Genomic DNA, 19,358 nt, shown 5'->3' with positions numbered 1-19,358 from the left:
CCAGCAAAACCAAGGGGCCATGGCAGACGCATCAGGTGAGAACAATGGTAAAGGAGGAAAAAGACTGATATGGCTGGTGCACATTTCTAAGGAGGAAAGGTTTGATGTGAGAACAGCTGTGTCATTGTTCAGCTGCTCATTGGTGTCCAATTCTTTGTGACCCCATGGACTGCAGCACGCCAGGCTTCCCTGTCCGTCACCAACTCCCAGAGTTTGCTCAAACTCAGGTCCATTGAGTCGGTGATGCTATCCAGCCATCTCACTTTCTGTCATTCCCTTCTCCTCCTTCCTTCAATCTTTCCCAGCATCAGTGTCTTTTACAATGAGTCAGCTCTTCACATCAGGTGGCCAAAATATTGGAGCTTCAGCATCAGTTCTTCCAATGAATATCAGGGTTGATTTTCTTTAGGATGGACTGGTTGCATCTCCTTGCAGTCCAAGGGAATCTCAAGAGTCTTCTCTAACACCACAGTTCAAAAGCATCAATTCTTCGGCACTCAGCTTTCTTTATAGTCCAACTCTCAATCCATACGTGACTACTGGAAAAACCATAGCTTTGACTACATGGACCTTTGTCAACAAAGTGACATCTCTGCTTTTTAATACACTATCTAGGTTGGTCATTGCTTTTCTTTCAAGGAGCAAGCATCTTTTAATTTCGTGGCTGCAGTCACTGTCTACAGTGATTTGGAGCCCAAGAAAATAAAGTTGGTCATTGTTTCCATTGTTTCCCCATCTATTTACTGTGAAGTGATAGGACTGGATGCCATGATCTTAGTTTTTTGAATGCTGAGTTTTAAGCCAGCTTTTTCACTCTCCTCTTTCACCTTCATCAAGAGGCTCTTTAATTCCTCTTTGCTTTCTGCCATAAGAGTGGTGTCATCTGCCTATCTGAGGTTATTGATATTTCTCTGATAAGTCATGTCCAACTCTTTGCAACCCCATGGACTATAGCCCGCCAGGCTCCTCTGTGTATGGGATTTCCCAGGCAAGAATACCAGAGTGGGTTGCCACTTCCTTCTCCAGGGGATCTTTCCAACTCAGGAATCAAAACCCCGTCTCCTGCGTTGGCAGGCAGATCCTTACCACTGAGCCACCCGGGACACCCTTTATTACGTATGGTGATGCCAAATGCTGAAACTGATAAAGCTTTGCATCTCCATAGTCTAACCCTTTTTGTAAATAGACTGTGGTTTTCATTAATATTAGGTCTAGTGTTTGGTTTTTAGCAGTCATTCAGGAACCTGACTGACAAAAGCTCTGTCATCTTCAACATGCAGTTTCCAAAATCATCCTGGGTCGATGCCTAGTTGCCAAATGAGAGAAGAGATAATCACAAGGAGGTTTTCAGAACCAAGCCTCAAAGTGTCTCCTCAGTCACAAGACTCCACCAAACTGCAAGGGAGCTTAGCTGGAAAATATGGCCTAATTCCATGTTGTGGAAGAAAGGGAAATGGGGTTGGTAATAGCTAGCTACCACTGCCTCCGTTTGAAAGGAGGATCAGCAGAGGAGGGTGAGTCTGTGTCCAAATTCTCATCCTGCCAAGTAATTCAGGGGTTCGGGAAAAATGAGGTTTTTGTGGCATGGAACAGGGTCAGAGAGTTGGACACAAATTCAGCAGTGGTGGGTAGATCAGGTTCTCTTTCTAGCAACTAGACCACAAACTTCCTAAGCCATCAGTCTTGAATGACAAGCAAAAGATCAGTTGACATGGATTTGAAGGGACTTGATCCAGTACCTTCCAAAAACTGGAGATTTACTAGAAGCCACAGCCAGAAACCTTGTGGCAGCTCTTCCCTCCCCCACACTCACATAAAAATCCTTTCTCAGGGACTTGCCTAGTGGTCCAGTGGTTAAGACTCTGCACTTCCAATGCAGTGGGCATGGATTTGATCCCCGGTTGGGGAACTAAGATCCCACATGCTGCATGGCACAGCAACAAAACAAAACAAAACACCCTTCTCTTGTGCTTTCACGGCTGCCTTTGAAAACCAATTAAACCCAGAGTCTAAATCAGTGTACACCAAAAACCTATTGTCCTTTATTCATGGTCAGGTCAGTTCAGTTCAGTTGCTCAGTCGTGTCCAACTCTTTGCAGCCCCATGAACTGCAGCATGCCAGGCCTCCCTGTCCATCACCAACTCCTGGAGTTTACCCAAACTCATGTCTATTGAGTCAGTGATGCCATCCAACCATCTAGGGCCTAATCTTCATTTAAACACTTCCAAGAGAAGAAGGGAAATATATTCCATCTTTCCCATACAGTCAAGAAAAGGAAGAAAACCAAAACAGTTGTATTTGGAAACCCAAATACAACTTGCTTCTTTCTTTTCTTACTTGGCAACTGGATGTCAACACTCAGGATGACTTTGAAAGCCAAGTGCTGAGGATGGCAGAGGTTCAATACACCCTGTCACTTCCCTACTGGGGCCAGTTTCTAGCAGAAAACAAACATAAGCTGAAAAAACGTACAGAAGTAGGAGGGTCTCAGGCAAGACCCACAGCCAGGCTGGGAGTGACAGCCTTGATTGGAAAAGGCCTGCAGGGCAGGCAGGGATCTCAAGAATGGAAATGAGATCACCAGCTGCTGGATGCTTTTCTAGCATTGAGAGCATTGACAGATGCCTCTCTTCTCACAGAGGGCCAAGTATTGCAGCTTTCTAGGCAGAAACAAGGGGAAGTGCCACCTCCACACTTTAAAAACCAATTCCATGTGTAGTGCGTTCATCTGGAATGCAACTACTACTCAGGTAGATGGGGTGGAATCCAACAGGCCATCCAGGCAAATGTGATAGCTTATTCTGCTTGAAGCAAAGGATATGTGTTCTCCAAATATTTGAATCAAGGGCCAAGAGAAACCAAAGAGTGAATAAAGCAATTATAAGACTAACCAGTTCAGAAAGCAAGGGATATCAATAGCTCATATTGCTGGGAGCCAACACACGAGATCCCACCCATGACAAGGCCATGAGGGAGAAAACCTGATGGGCAAGGCAGATCAGGTTTTCAGGGATTTCGAAAAGCTGCCCCCGGCGCTCACCTTAAAGATGATATCTGTCTTTCTGATGCCTGCCTCAATAGACTACTCCCTAATTTCTGTGACACAGGCAGAAGGCCTTCCCCAATCTCTTCCCAAATAAGAATCAGTTTAGAACTTTAATCAATAAGTTTCCCAGGTGGTGGTATTTTATGAGATTATACAGGGTGAAAGGAGTGTTTTAATTTAAACTCCTTTGCTGGTAGTTTGTTAGCCAAATGCATTTATGCGCTTGGTACTAATATGCATGATTGCTTATAATATCCTAATCATAAAATAGCATAAAGAACCTGATTATAAAGTGCTCGGGCCTGGTGCACTGGGAAGACCCAGAGGAATCGGGTGGAGAGGGAGGTGGGAGGGGGGATCGGGATGGGGAATACGTGTAACTCTATGGCTAATTCATATCAATGTATGACAAAACCCACTGAAATGTTGTGAAGTAATTAGCCTCCAACTAATTTAAAAAAAAAAAAAAAAGAACCTGATTATATAAAAGCCCTAATAGACATAGAGCCTTTTTGAGGGGTGAAGGAGTCCTATTAGAAAACATAAGAAAAATTATTCTATAGGTGGTTATTGGGTTGACATTTGCTTGCTGTGTTTTGCTTGCTGTGTTTTTGCTTTTAATGTGCTAAGGTTGTGTTATAGAAACCATTGTTAATATAGTTAAAGATCTAGAGAAATAAGAACTTAGCCCTAGTGTGGTAACAATGAGATGGTTGTTAATTGTCAGCCAGGAGTGCTAGGCAGAAGCTGCCTCACCAAAGTCGCAGAGTCAGTGTGGGGTAAACTTCTTAGATAAATGCAACTGACAACTTCTGCAGAAGGATTAATTTTTGTGTTAATAAGGCTATACTTCTACTCTGTACTGTTGCCCTATGAGACTGCTACCTTTCAGTTAAGGTCACCATAGAAACAGAAAATAGGTTTACATACACCTGACTTGCATAAAATGTTAATAGGCCCCAAGACCAGAAGATAATGTACAAGACCCTCATAAACAAAGAAGTATGCAGAAAACACCCTGGTTTCATGAAGAATAAGCTGATGTAATGTTAAACTATCTTCCCCTTAGAAATGTACTAATTTAGGGTATAAAAGCCACGGTAAAAAATAAAGCATTGCCAGACTCTGCCAGACTCTGCACCCCCCATCTGGTCACCCTCTCTCTCTTTCTTTCTCTCTCCCTTTCTCTCTCTCTCCCTCGCAGACTTGGCCCTATCAAGGCTGGTCTCACGTGTCTTCTCTCTCTCTCTCGTCGACGCCGTTCATCCTGAGGGTACCCCCTGGATCCTGCCGAGGCTGGACCCCGGCATCATATCAGCTCCCCCTAAGGTCTTCCTGAAACTAAGATCAGAGAGTTAGGTCATTCATCAAGGGTCCTGGGTGAGGAGCCAGAGCTACAAGACATCGTATATCACCAATCCTCTCACCTGCCAGTACCTGCAATGTGCGCGGGTGGCCAAGTTATGCTGCCTGAGGCCACTGCTCAAGGACACGGGACAATTTAGCCCAAAAGCCCAGGAAGTCTTGTCGTTGTCTGCTGACCTGGAAGAAACGCCTCTCCCCTCTGTGTCTCTTCTTCTGGCTTGAACCCAGGGAAGCACTCTGTACTGCCCAGTCCTTTTAAGTGTCCTTCTACAGTGGCACTGGCAAGAAAAAGGAGGTCGAGGCCCCAGGTCACCTATAAAGTTCTTGAGTGGCAGCAATGGTGCTGGAAGGGGCGGGAAGCCACACTGTGGGCCCTCATTCAGGAAGAAGCTCTGCTTAATGATGAAGACCCCTGGAGTACAAGAAAGAACAGAGGTTCTTTAAGATAGAAGATCTGGATTCTAGTCTCAACTCTTGCTACTCTTTGGCACATCATTTCTTTTGGGGTCTGTTTCCTGCTCTATAAAAATGAAAGAGTAGATGAGGTGACCTCCAAGTTCCAGGTCTGACGTCTTATTGTTCTAATTAAGTCAACTTTCAGCTCCCTGGTGTGCCAGTCATTTGAGTGATTGCTCTCAGGTCCCCATCCTTGTCCTACTCTGCCGTGGACTGCAGAGGCCCAGTGCCTGCAGTCTACGTTTCCCAGTCTCCTTTGTCATCGGCTTTGAAAGGCTCTGGTGGCAGACTGGAAAGTGGGAAGTCGGGAGACGTAAGCGTATTTCTCACCCTTTTCTGTTCTGAGAGGCAACTCAAGTAGTGGCGGTGTCTCAATAATTACAGATCCTGCTAGACAGCCCTCACCTTCCTATTTTGCTATTTTTGTTCTTCCACCACTTTGGTGACAGGTTCCCTGTGATAAATGCTCTCTGTTGAACCACCTAACTGCCTGCAACCCCATGGACTGTAGCCCACCGGGCTCCTCAGCCCATGGGATTCTCCAGGCAAGAATACTGGAGTCTGTAGCCATTTCCTTTTCCAGGGGATCTTCCCAACCCAGGGATCGAACCCAGGTCTCCTGCATTGCAGGCAGATTCTTTATTGTCTGAGCCACCAGAGGGAAGACTGTCTTCCTCACCAGACCCTGACTAATAGAGTCAGACTGTGGATTGTCTACAGTCAGTTTTCAGTCCCACTGGTGTACAGCCTAGGTAGTATACAATCTTCTGTGCTCCCTTCATTTAATATCTACCAGGAAGAGAAAATGGAAGGCAAGAGGAAGGAGGAAAATGAACAGAGATTGAGCACAATACTGGCTAAACCCAAATCTCGGCCCATTTTCCCCCTGCACACAGCACAGCTGAGCACAGCTGGAGAAAACCCACACAACCTTCCTGTCCAGTCTCACTATCCTAAGTTAGTGTTAGTTGCTCAGTCGTGTCCAACTCTTTTTGACCCCGTGGACTGTAGCCTGCCAGGCTCCTCTGTCCATGGAATTCTCCAGGCAAGAATACTGGAATGGGTTGCCATTCCCTTCTTCAGGGTATCTTACTGACCCAGGGACAGAACCTGGATCTCTGCATTGCAGGCAGATTCTTTACCATCTGAGCCACAAGGCTGTAAAGCGGGCCCATAATACTGTCCAGCAATCACCCTGCGGTTTTGTAGATCATTCACTCTCCTGACTTCCTAGCTGACTGTTTCATTCCTGGTCCCCTCTACCCAAACCCCAAGCACCATCTTCCTCCCCCATCATCACTCTCACCTAAAGACCTTGTTTCCTGTGACACTGAGAAATTAGAAGTATTCAGAGAGAGCAAGCCCCCACCACCATATCTCTCCACCTGCTGCCTCTACCAGTTTATTCCACTTCCTCTCCAGTAACTGTGGGCGAACTGTTCATATGCAGGCAAGGGACCACCCTTAGCTCTATTCCTTATGCGTGACACCAATTTCTTCTAATCTACTTGGCAACATTGCTCCAAATATTTTCCTTTGTCTCATCTGCATTATCATTTTCCTTTTCTATTTGATTTTTCCCATTGGCAAACATATTATTTCTGTCATTTAAAATATTTTCTCTTGATTCTACTCCCTCTCTGGTGACTGCCCCTCTTTCTCCCTTTGAGCAAACTCCTCCAGAGAGTTGTCTTCACTCTCTTTCTCCTATTCTTTCTTGAGCCCACTCCAATTAGTATTTTGCCTTCACCACTCCAAGAAATTGCTCTTGTCAAAGGTGCCAATGACCCTGCAGATACTACATCCAATGGTCAAGTCTCAGTCCTTATTTTATCAGACCTTGCCACAGCATCTGGCATAGCTGCTTCCTCCTCCTCTCCCACTCTGCTGGGGCATCCGGGACTCAGTTGTTGATTGGCTTTTCTTTTCTACCTACAGTTCATCAAGTCTTCTGACTTTAAATTCCATTTACATTTCTCTTTGTACCCACATTTATACTTCTAGTCTGGGCCTCTCCTTGAGCTCTGGATTAATATATCTACCTGCTTACTCTCCATTATTAAAATTATTTATTAAAAAATGTATTACATCTCCATTTTTAAAATTATTTATTCTTAATTGAAGGATAATTGCTTTATAATATTGTGTTGGTTTCTGCCATACATCAACATGAATCAGCCATAGCTATACATATGTCCCCTCCCTCTTGAACCTCCCTCCTACCTCCCACCCAATTCCATCCTTCTAGTCAGTATCTCCATTTAGATGTCTAACAGATATCTCAAGTTAACTGATCTAAAATTGTTGCTCAGTCGCTCAGTCGTGTCCAACTCTTTGCATCCCCATGACTGCAGCACACCAGGTTTCCCGGTCCTTCATCATCTCCCATAGCTTTCTCACGCTTATGTCCATTGAGTCAGTGATGCCATACAACCATCTCGTCCTCTATCATCCCCTTCTCCTCCTGCCTTCAATCTTTCCCAGCACCAGGGTCTTTTCTAATGAATTAGCTCTTCACATCAGATGGCCACAGTGTTGGAGCTTCAGCTTCAGATCTAAAATTGAGCTCCTATTTTCCCCCTCAGCGAATGGCAACTCCATTCTTCCAACTGTTAGAGCCAAAAACCTTGGATAATTCTTTCCCTTTAGATAAGGATGGGTCCATCATGAAATCCTGTTGATTCTATCTTCAGAATATAGCCAGAAACTGACTACTATGATGCTGATCGACGCCCCAATCATCTTGCTCAAAGATTATTTCAATATTATCTGTTTTCCCTATTCATGCCCTTATCGCTCTCATTCTACCCTCAACACAGCTGCCAGAGCAACCTATTTAACGCATAAGTCAAGCTGTATCACTCCTTAGCTAACCACAAGGAAAAGCTAAAATTGTTACAGTGGCTTCAAGCCCCATAAGATTCTGGCCTTATCTCTAAGGTCATCTTCCCATCATTCATTCTGTTCCAGCTACCTTGGACTCTGCCTCCTTAAACACTCCAGGCATGCTTCTGCTTCAGGGACTTTGCATTTCAATTCCTTCTGCTTAGAATGCTTTCCTTTCTCCTTCCTTCATATCATTACTGAAATGTTACATTCTCAAGGTGGCCATCCTTGACGCTACTATTTAAAATCGTATGCTCTCCTGATACCATGATCCTCCCCTACTTTAATTTTCTCCCCAACACTGATTTTCATCTGACAAGCTGTATTTTTAACTAATTTATTTTTGTCTACGGTCTTTCTTCTTCCACTAAAGTATAAATTCCATTTGGCCAGAAGATTTCTCTGTTTTCTCACTGCTATATCCTCAGAGTCTAGTACACAGTACCTGGCATGTGGTAGGTAGTCAATAACTATGGATGGATGAATGAATGAAACTAAAGAATCAAACTTCCCTGAATCCTACCCTTCCTCTGGACTTGTTATCACAGAAGACAAAAATGTCCTTATTGTCAAATAAGATTGAATTGCGGTTTCTGTTTTCATGTACTTGTAGCAGAAGTCAATCTAACTGATACCCAAGTGTGACCTTTTTCACTCTTTTACATTTTTTTTAAATTTCTGTTTAGTTCCCTGGGTCTTCTATGCATGAGCTTTCTCTAGTTGCAGCAAATGAGGGCTACTCATTGCACTGCATGGGCTTCTCATGGCAGTGGCTTCTCGTTGCAGAGCACAGGCTCTAAGTGCATGGGCTTCAGTAGTTGCAACACAAGGGTTCAGTAGTTGCGGCACATGGGCTTAGCTACCCCTCAGATTGTGAGCTCTTCCCGGACCAGGGATGGAACCTGTGTCCCCTGAATTGGCCAGTGGATTCTTAACCACTGTACCACCAGGAAAGCCCCTATGTGTGATCTTAATCTTCATGCTAACTCTGAAGTTTAGATATTTTCTCTCCATTTTTCAGATGAGAAAGGAGAACTCCTGAGAGATTAAGTTACCTGCCAGAGGTCATACAGTTAGTAAGTCCCAGGGCTCAAATCCCAACCTGACTGATGCCACAGCTGCGAGTTCTTAGCTGCAGCACTCCACACAGACCACCGTCCCCAGAAACGACACCAAGGCTGAGCTAAGTCAGAAGCCTTTGGACTGGAGGGTCTGGGTGCTGCCAGTCACCTCCATAAAGGAAACATTTGCTCCCTGAAGACTCTTAAGTATCAGATGTCAAAATAATAATCTTGTTCATTTCCTGAATTTCACAATTTGCCTTGTTGCTGTCATTATTCTCTGTCTGCTTCCCCCTTCTATGTATCCCCAGCATTTAACACAATGAAGGGATAAATGAACTAATTCAGATACAATTCTGCTTGAAGTGAAAATGTTAGTCACTCAGTCTTGACTGACTCTTTGAGACCCCATGGACTGTAGCCCACCAGACTCCTCTGTCCATGGAAATCTCCAGGCAAGAATACTGGGGTGGGTAGCCTTTCCCTTCTCCAAAGAATCTTCCCAACCCAGGGATGGAACCTGGGTCTCCTGCATTGCAGGCAGATTCTTTACTGGCTGAGCCACCTGCTTAATATCATTCATTCATTCACAGTTCTGATTAAACATCTGACTTGTTCTGAGCACTGTCTTTGTGATGTTTATAGTCTACTAAGGGAAGAGGATATTAAACAGTCACAGAAATAAAGTCACACACACACAAAAAGAAACTGTGAACAGGGCCATAAGGGAGAAGTATGGGGTACTATGAAAACAGACAACAGAATGTCCTAATTTCAGTGGAAGAATGTCAGTGAGGACCTCCAGATCTGAAGGGTGAAGGCGAAGTGGTCCTCGAAGAAGACTGTCCTAAGGAGGGAATGAAGGATGGTGAGTGTTCCTGAAGTACAGCTGATGGTCTCATCTTGCCAGCAGTGGCCTGTGTTTCCTAGAATCTGCCTTCAAGGACAGGAAGGAAGGGGGAGACACTATGTTTACAGTTTAACACACATCTGACAAGCCTGACCTCTACTCACTGATGGAAACAGCTCTGTCCTCAGTGTCTCTATGTCCAGATATTTCCAGCTTGGTCACTTTTCCCTGGTCCAGTGTAACTCAAAGAACTAGTCACTGCAGTCACTGGGATGTCTCCAGAACTAAACAGTGGGGGCCAAGGCAGGATTCCAGCAAGGAGGGCCTTGCAGAAGTTACCGTTTGTGTGGTCAGGGCTGCGGGTTTCACCTAGGAGGGTTGGGTGGGGCACGGGTAGCATTAAGGGATGGAGGCCACTGCGAACGAATGGCTGTCTCCCTTTTCGCAGCAGCCCTCCCCAACTCCCAGCAGAGAAGGCCCCAGGGCACAGGGCTAGCTTGCTGCTAGAAACCTGAAGGAAAGAGTTAAGAAGGCCGGGCTGATGGACGGAAAGACAGAACTGTGTTTATCCAGGAAAAGAGGTCGTACGTAGGCAACGGAGGCCCCTGCCGGCTCCTCCCAGGACTGGGCTGGGGGAGCAAGCTGGAGAGGAAGTTGTTCCCCTCCGGGCTCCGAACGGCTCCTGGCCCGAGGCCAGGACCCAGAGGCGGCCCACAGGTGAGGCCTGAACTCTGGGCGTCAGGCCGAGAGCATTGCCTTGGAGCTCAAACTCCCAGAGAGAAAGTCGGAACATCGCGCTCCCTGGGAGTGCGGCGAGCGGGTGCGGTAAGCGCGCTGCGGAGGGCCTCCCGGAATCAGGTCAGAGGGTGACAGAGAATCAATGCTGTCTTTGTGCTCAGCGGTTTCCTAGGGAGAAAAGGAGGGGAGAGTGGGAGGGGCGGCCCAACTACTCGGTCCGCTGCAGACTCGGGATGCGGTAGGACTGGGAGGTAGGGAGCCGGACAGTCAGGGCTTAAGTGGGGGTGGCATTCTGTGCCCCCGAGGGGTGCTCTTCTTGAGCAGGCCGTGGGTGCTCTCAGGGCAGCAGTCAAATGTGCTGGCAGTTTGCTTCTGGCCTGGAACGACCCCGGAAGGCGAGGGAGGAGCAAGAGGATACAAGTGGGGCAGGGACGAAGGATGGCTCAGCCTGGAGAAACTTGCGCAGCCGCAGGGGACGGGAGCCAAGGGGTGGGGGTGGGGAGGGGGGTGGGGGGAGTCCCAAGCGGCGCCAGATCAGACCCTGGAGGAGAGCCCCAGTGTTCCGGAATGGGCATGGGAGAAGGGGGTGACCCCCACGCCTTCCCTAGGGCCGCGGTGTCTCTTGAGGAGGAGAGTGAATATGAAGGAGTTCCAGCTCTGGGTCAGTGTTTGTGACTTCAGAGCTTTTGATAATTCGGCTCTGGGTCAGTTTGTGACTACAGACCTGTTGATAATGTGATGTTACTCGATTCTTCTAATAGGAGTCTAGGGTTCCAGTGGGTGTGTTAGGCCTTCTCACTCAGAAGTGGGTGTACATCTTTAGTACCGGGGAGAGCAGTGGGAGAGTCTGATGTCCGAGGCCTTACTGTCTAGCCCTGGGCTCCCTCTGTTTCTCTCCGCACCCCCAGACTTTGCCGCCCTTTGTTTTTGCCGCTCAAAAAGGGTCTAGGGCGCCGGTTGGGCCCCCAAAGAAGGGAGCGGCGGCAGATCACCCGGTGTGGTGTACGTTTGCAGCATCATTCACCTTGGGCTCCCCTTCTTTCCGTGCCCAGGCCTCCACGCTGGACTTGGATCCTCTCGGCCTCTTGGAATTCGGACTTTCAGCACCCACCCCACCCCCCCACCGCCGCCGCCTCATGTGGCTCTTGGAGAAAGCTGGCTACAGGGTAGGGGCCGCGGAGCCCAGGGCCGGGTGGGCGCCCTCCAGTTTGTTTCCTAAGCGCCGCACCCCGTGCCCGCTGGCTCGCCCCTGCCCCAACGTCCTCACCCCGGATCGCATCCCGCAGTTCTGCATCCCGCCTCGGCTCCGGGACCCAGGCGTCGCGCAGCCCCACAGCGGCGGGCGCGGCCTCCCCGCGACCTGTTCCCTGCCACACCTGGCGGGCCGCGAAGGCTGGGCCTTCCTGCCCGAGAGCCCGCACACGCGCCGGCGCGAGTCCCTGTTCCACCGGCCACCGCCCACCCCCGCCGGCGGGCTGCCCCCCGCGCCGTCCCGGCTGCACGTCTCCGCCCCGGACCTGCGCCTCTGCCGGGCCCCCGACAGCGACACGGCCTCGTCGCCGGATTCGTCGCCCTTCGGCTCGCCGCGGCCAGGCCCCGACCGGCCCCGGCCGCGCTCGCTGTCCCGGGTGCAGGCGGGCTCTGCCGACACCAGCCCGTACGCCTCGCGCCGCGCGGGACCGCCCACGCCGCCCCTCTTCCACCTCGACTTCTTGTGCTGCCAACTGCGGCCGACCCAGGAGAGCGTGCTGCACCTCGAGCCCCGGGGAGGGCAGCTGCGGCTCTCCGCCGAGTACCCGGCCGGGCCCGGGCGGCTGCGGCTGCGCCTGGTGAGCGCCGAGGGCCTGCCGCGGTCTCGGGCCGGCCCTGGGAGCGGCGGCGGCGGCTGCTGCGTGGTGCTGAGGCTGCGGCCGCGCGTCCGGCCGCGGGGCCAGCGGAGCCGAGTGGTCAAATGCAGCACCAACCCCATCTTCAACGAGGACTTTTTCTTCGATGGGCTCGGCCCGCCGGACCTGGCCGCCCACAGTCTGAGGGCCAAGGTGCTGGACAGGGGCGCAGGATTCCGCAGGGACGTGCTGCTGGGGGAGTGTGAGACGCCCCTGATTGCCCTGCTGCCGCCCTTGGGTGGTGGGCTAGGTCCCGGGGCCTCCCTGGTGCCTGCCCATCTCAGCCTGTAGCCTGAAAGACTGTCTCTTCCTCAGGAGGGCTCCCCCGGGTCTGCAGTCTTCATTCTTTCCATCTGCCCAGCATGTATTTATTTTTGCAAATAAAATATCTGTCTCCCCTTGTTTGCACACTGCGCTCTCAGATCTGCAGCCTGCTCTCCCCCCTCTGCCCCGGCCCTACAAGGGATGGAGGAAGCTCATTCAGGTTTTCTGATTTGGAGCAGACCTTAAGAAGTGGTTCTCAAACTTGAATGTGAGTATCACAGTTACCAGACATCAGAAATCCTGGATGAGCTTGTTAAACACAGGGAAAGAATCGTGAGTTCTGTTCCTGAGAGACTCTGACACTAGTTCACTAGGTCTGAGCTGAGTGGGTCAGAGGTTTCCTGGTCAACAAGGCCCCTACCCCTTCAGGGGGCCCTCCAATCACTGAAAAGCTCTGTGACTGAAGCCAGCATAACTCACCTTCCCCTGGGGGTTCCTGGGGGCCACACAGGGGAAATCAACACTCCCCACCCATCTAGCAGCCCACTCACACCCACATCTGATCTGAAGAGAGAGATGAAATTTCTGGGTCTTGGGAGTGAGTCAGAGGATGTCAGACTAGCACACTATGCCTTTAGGGATTCTCTCTCCTGCTTGTTCCTTCCACACCTGGGCCTCCCTGGGGAGTCACAGGGATGGAGGTCCTGGGGGCAGAGGGGTCCCACTGGACTGTGAGAGCTATTCTCATGGATGCCCAGAAAAGGCTACCCAGGTGAGCAGGGGCAGAATGAGGAAGATGAATGCATGTAGGTCACATTGTATTTACCTCCTACCTGAATGTCCCTGACGTCAGCGGTGACCTTCTCTCTCACCCCTCCTTCTCTGAAGCTGGTTCCTCTTGGCTCAGGCCAGGCTTGGAAGAGGAAAAAAGGGAGGAGGAGAGGGAGGGAGGGAGGGAGGGAGGAAGGGAGACACAGTGCCAACCCAGCTTCTTTTTCCCACCCCCTTGGGCCATTTCTCATTTTGCCAAGTGCCCCTAACCAAGGCCAAGCCTTCATTACCTAGATAAACCTCAGCATATACAATGCTAGCATTACACACACACACACCCCCCCACACACCCACCAGGCTGCTCCATTCCTTCTCCCTCCCCTGATTAGGTCCCTCCCCAACCCACCAGGCCAGGGAAAGTCTTGCTCCAGATGTCCACCAGGTGGTAGCATTGATCAACTAATATTAAGCGCTAACAGCTACCAAAAAATATGATCGCCATGAAATGGCAACCCACTCCAGTATTCTTGCCTGGAGAATCCTATGGACAGAGGAGCCTGGTGGGCTGCCACTTATGGGGTTGCACAGAGTCGGACACGACTGAAGCGACTTAGCAGCAGCAGCAGCAGCATGCAAGGAATCTTATCCAACAACTTGTCAGCAACTCCCATGAGAGTTAAGTACTATCGTTAATATTGTTACCCAGTGTGACCTCAAGTTTTACTAATCCAGTGAGGGAAAGAACTAGGATTTAAACCACAGCCTGGCCTTAGAGTCTGAGCTCTCAGTCACTTCACTATAGTGGTGCTGGAGAAGACTCTTTTGACAGTCCCTTGGACAGCAAGATCAATCCAGTCAATCCTACAGGAAATCAACCCCTTAATATTCATTGCCGATGACACACCATCTTATGGCAGAAAACAAAGAGGAAATAGCCTCTTGGTGCAAGTGAAAGAGGAGAGTGATAAAGCTGGCTTAAAACTCAACATTCAAAAAAAGAAGATCATGGCTTCTGGTCCATTGAGTTCAGTCACTCAGTCAAATCCAACTCGTCAACCCCAAGGACAGCAGCACGCCAGGTTTCCCTGTCCATCACCAACTCCCGGAGCCTGCTCAAACTCATGTCCATCGAGCTGGTGATGCCATCCAACCATCTCATCCTCTGTCATCCCCTTCTCCTCCTGCCTTCAATCTTTCCCAGCATCAGGGTCTTTTCCAATGAGTCATTTCTTCCCATCATGTGGCCAAAGTATTGGAGCTTCAGCCTCAGCATCAGTCCTTCCAATGAATATTCAGGACTATTCAGGATTTCCTTTAGGATGGACTGGTTGGATCTCCTGCAGTCCAAGTGACTCTCAAGAGCCTTCTCCAACACCACAGTTCAAAAGCATCAGTTCTTCAGTGCTCAGCCTTCTTTATGGTCCAACTCTCACATCCATATGTGGCTACTGGAAAGACCAGAGTTTAGTCTGGACTAGACCTTTGTTGGCAAAGTAATGTCTCTGCTTTTTAATATGCTGTCTAGGTTGGTCACAGCTTTTCTTCCAAGAAGCAAATGTCTTTTAGTTTCATGGTTGCAGTCACCATCTGCAGTGATTTTGGAGCCCAAGAAAATAAAGTCTGTCACTGTTTCCATTGTTTCCCCATCTATTTGCCATGAAGTGATGGGAGGAGAAGGGGACAACAGAGGATAAGATGGTTGGATGGCATCACCGATGCGATAGACATGAGTTTGAGTACGCTCAGGGAGTTGGTGATGGACAGGGAAGCCTGGCGTGCTGCAGTCCATGGGGTCGCAAAGAGTCGGACACGACTAAGTGACTGAACTGACTGACTGATGGGACCAGATACCATGATTTTAGTTTTTTGACCAGTCCCATCACCTCATGGCAAATAGATGGGGAAACAATGGAAACAGTGATAGACTTTATTTTCTTGGGCTCCAAAATCACTGTAGATGATGACTGCAGTCATGAAATTAAAAGATGCTTGCTCCTTGGAAGAAAAGTCATGACAAACATGGACAGCATATTAAAGAGCAGAGACATTACTTTGCCAACAAAGGTCTAGTCCAAACTAAACTATGGGTTTTCCAGTAGTCACCTATGGACGTGAGAGCTGGACCATAAAGAAGGCTGAGTGCCAAAGAACTGATGCTTTTGAACTGTGGTGTTGGAGAAGACTCTTGAGAGTCCCTTGGACTCCAAGGAGATCAAACCAGTTAATCCTAAAGGAAATCAGTCCTGAATATTCACTGGAATGACTGATGCTGAAGTTTCAACACTTTGGCCACCTGACATGAAGGGCTGACTCATTAGAAAACACCCTGATGCTGGGAAAGATAGAAGGCAGGAGAAGGGGATGACAGAGGATGAGATAGTTAGATGGCATCACCGACTCAATGGACATGAGTCCAGGAGTTGGTAATGGACAGGGAAACGTGGAGTGCTGCAGTCCATGGGGTCACAAAGAGTCAGACACAACTTAGTAACTGAACAACAGCAACATAATATCCTAAGTGCCAGCTGCCACCTCCCAATCAGGTCACTTCCTTCCCTAGGATGATAGCTCTCCAATCTTTTCAGCATGTGAAGTCCACCCATAGGTCCAGTTCTATCCCTAGTACTGTCCTACTTCAACCCCAAATCCTCCCCTAACAATATTTGGTGCAGCTGTATTTGATGCCTATTTCAAAGGAGAAAAAAAAGAAGAGGCCATTCACCCTTCATTCCTGCAGTCCTTCAACAAATACTTACGGAGGGCCAGCAGGGGCTTCCCTGGTGGCTCAGTCAGTAAAGAATCTGACTGCAACACAGGAGACCTGGGTTTGATTCCTGCGTCAGGAAGATCCCCTGGAGAAGGGAATGGCAACCCACTCCAGTATTCATGCCTGGAGAATTCCATGGACAGAGGAGCCTGGGGGGCTACAGTCCATACGGTCGCAAAGAGTGGGATACAGCTGAGCAACTGAGCACACACACACCGCAGGTGCTGGACTTTGGATACGGCAGTGATCAAAACAGAAACGGGAGCCTGTTACACAGAATGAAGCAAGTCAAAAAGAGAAAGAGAAATATCGATATTAACACTTATATATGGAATCTAGAAAAATGGTAGTGATGGGCTTATTTGCAGGGCAGCAATAGAGACTCAGGGCTTCCCAGGTGGAGCTAGTGGTAAAGAACCCTAGAGAATACCTTGGACAGAGGAGCCTTCGGGGCTACAGTCCACAGCGTCGCAGAGTCTAACGCAATTGAAGCGACTTAGCATGCAAGCACAACAGAGACACAGACATAAAGGACAGACTTGTGGACACAGGGAAGGAAAGGTGGGATGAATTGAGAGGGTAGCATTGACACATATACATTACCATATGTAAAAGAGCTAGCTAATGGGCAGTTGCTATAGGACACAGAGAGCTCAACCTGGTGCTCTGTGACAACCTAGAGGGGTGGGAGGGAGGTCCAAGAGGGAGGGCACATATGTATACCTATGGCTGATTCATGTTGATGGATGGCAGAAACCAACACAATATTGAAAGCAATTACACTCCAATTAATAAATAAACAGTGAAAAAAAAAACAGAAATGGGAATCAGACAAGTTACAAAATGAATAAGTAAAATGTAAAAATGTTACTTGATGATGTTTTAGAGAAAATTGAAGCAGGAAAGGGGGCAAAGGAAGAAAGTCAGACAGAGAGAAGAAGGGAGGAATGGAAAGAGAGAGAGAGAGAGACTGAAACATTTCTTTTTAACCACAGTACTTTGTACCCGTAGGTCCTGTATTTTACTCATTATGCCAGTTAATCATTGCAACTACTCAGCAAGGTGGGTTCTGTTACCATTTGACCTGGCCGATAGATCAGAGAGGTTAAGTAAACTTGCCTGAGGATCAGCCCTGGCTGCAGGGAAATTTCAGGACTGTGGCTTCCTCCAAACCTCCCACTGCTGCTCAGAGGTGGCTGAGAGGTGAGAATTCAAGTCCATTCCAGTCAGGAGCAGTTCACTCAGTGTCCACAGCTGTGACCTTCCCCTCCCCACACCACGGGGGCCACAATGTCTCAGGAGGAACCTCCTGGCAAGCTAAAGCCACAAAAGCTTGCCCTGGGGCCAATAAGGTCAGAAGATCCCCTCCAGTGTGCAGACTGCTCTGGCCTCAAAGTATGTTCAGACACAAGTCTGGACTGATATTATTGTCCCCCTTTTATTTTTTTTTCAATTAATTAATGTATTTTAATTGGAGGCTAATTACTTTATGATATTGTAGTGATTTTTGCCATACATTGACATGAATCAGCCATGGGTGTCCATGTGTCCCCCATCCTGAATCTATTGTCCCCCTTTTAATGATGTGGTAATTGAGGCCTGATAATAGTAGGCTGCATTCTTATCTGTCTTTTGGCTCCAAAAATCAGAGCTCCTGCTTTTCAACCCTCCTTGCTGCATCCAAGCCTAAATGACCACAAATGTTAACTGACAGGCAGGGGCATGTGGAACGTTCACGGCCAGGAACTAGGGTCAAATTTCTACTGTCCCTCCACCCACAGTGGCCTTTGTGACAGGAAAGGGGAGAGCTGGTGACTGTGAGGTGTTTGTAGAAGTGGGATGTCTTTTCTTTCATGGTTGAGGGGCCTGGGTCCCCTTCCCGAGTCACTCCAGTGGGTTGAGGTCTCCCCAGGCATGGATCTCTTAGGGAGGACCTAAAGGAAAGTGTTCCTAATCACAGGGTCGGGCTTCCCAGAGGGGGTGGGCCTTGAAGGATGGAGCTGAGGTAGTATGTGGCATGCAGGCTGCCCAGGTCCCCCGTACTTTCCACCTTTCCACCCCAGGCCCCCCCAGGAGGGCAGGCCTGCCCTAAGCTTTAAGTGGTTTCTGTGGTTTAGGGGTGGGGAAGAAGGGAAAGAGAAGTTGGTGACTGTTCCCCAGTTCCAAGCCGCCACCACCACCCTCCACCCCCTCTAGGCTGCTTGCCCCTCACTTTCAGATTCCCCTGATAAGGGAACTTGGGCACGTGGGGGGTGAAATGGTTCTCTGATCCCTATCAGCCTCTTCCTTGCATAAAAATGTGAGGAGGAAATAACCAATGCCCTGCTCTGAAAGGACTGAAACCTCCAGAAAGGGGGCTGTGATTGGAGCAGAAGAGAGGAAGGGTAGGCACGAGGGGACTTCCCAAAAGGATTGAGTTATCTTCTTGCCCCAGGGAGAAAGAATACCAGCCATCCATGCGTACAGCAAAGAAGGGATAGAAATGTCCAGGAGGGATGTAATTAGCTTAGGTCTAGGAGGACCCTGTCTTCCCATCCACCAGTCACTTCCTGCCCACCTTACACCATGACCCAAAGCAGCGGGGCTGAGACAGGCAACCAGACCTGTGGTATCTGGGGCAGGCAGGGCTGCCTGGCACCATGCCGGGGCCAAGTGCCCATTGCCAGGCGCTCTGCATGGCCTCTGCTCTGTGCCCATGCTTGGGAGGTCAGGAAGGATCCTGAGAGACCCAGAGTCTCAGAGGAAGGGAGGCTTAAAGAGAAGAAAAGAGAGAGATGAGGCACAGAATACAGAAGAGCCATAGGCGTGGGGGGTTGGCAGGGGGAAACACAGAGAGAGGGTCCTGAGTGGAAGCAAAGCCAACTGTGGGTGGGGAGGGGCCAGCAGAGCAGCACTCCCGGTGCCCCTGCCCCCCTGCCTCTCACTGGCTCTATTGATCTGCCTGGGGGTTCTTCAGAGAGCTTCGCTTACTGAAGCCTGTCCAAGGGGCTGCACCCCAAAACAGACCAACATCCTGTTCTGTGCAGAGAAGTGTACACAGATGCGTGGGCCATGCATTTACCAAAAGGACACGTGGATAATCAGAGCCTCAGAGGCACAGACACACGCCCTCAGACTCTCAGTACGAGAAGGTCCCCGAAAGTTTCCACTTCACTCTTCCTCACTCCCTACCCCCGTGTCAACCATCCTGGGAGCTAGAAAGTCCTCCTCTACTTCTAACCTCTGTCCTGTAAGCTGCAGCCCTCGGAGACTCTGGGAGCCACCTGG

At 49.2% G+C, this 19,358-nt stretch overlaps 1 protein-coding gene across 4 annotated transcripts; it reads left to right on the top strand.

Annotated features, from left to right (window-relative positions):
* The first annotated feature begins 9,999 nt into the window (after positions 1-9,999).
* Positions 10,000-12,772, top strand: C2CD4D (C2 calcium dependent domain containing 4D). Of its 4 annotated transcripts, none has more exons than XM_043446619.1 (2): positions 10,000-10,490; positions 11,456-12,772. In XM_043446619.1, exon 2 carries the CDS (start codon positions 11,540-11,542, stop codon positions 12,578-12,580), a length of 1,041 nt encoding a protein of 346 aa, XP_043302554.1. In that variant the 5' UTR covers positions 10,000-10,490; positions 11,456-11,539; the 3' UTR covers positions 12,581-12,772. The 4 variants fall into 4 exon arrangements, with proteins under 4 accessions (XP_043302554.1, XP_043302545.1, XP_043302562.1 ...); XM_043446610.1 differs by having other exon boundaries at positions 10,000-10,523; XM_043446627.1 differs by lacking the exon at positions 10,000-10,490 and adding an exon at positions 10,601-10,654.
* The last annotated feature ends 6,586 nt before the right edge of the window (positions 12,773-19,358 follow it).

This window comes from Cervus canadensis, chromosome 2 (genome assembly GCF_019320065.1).
Source record: "Cervus canadensis isolate Bull #8, Minnesota chromosome 2, ASM1932006v1, whole genome shotgun sequence".
Classification (NCBI taxonomy): domain Eukaryota; kingdom Metazoa; phylum Chordata; class Mammalia; order Artiodactyla; family Cervidae; genus Cervus; species Cervus canadensis.
Note: the sequence above shows the minus strand (reverse complement) of the source record. Positions and strands in the feature narration are given on the sequence as shown.

What these genes read in the sequence shown, in the direction of transcription:
- C2CD4D (XM_043446603.1), top strand. Translation starts at nt 11,044, where the DNA reads ATGAAGGAGTTCCAGCTCTGG. An exon ending in TGAAGGAGTTCCAGCTCTGG is followed by an intron (nt 11,065 to 11,455) that starts GTCAGTGTTTGT and finishes TTCCGTGCCCAG; the next exon opens with GCCTCCACGCTGGACTTGGA.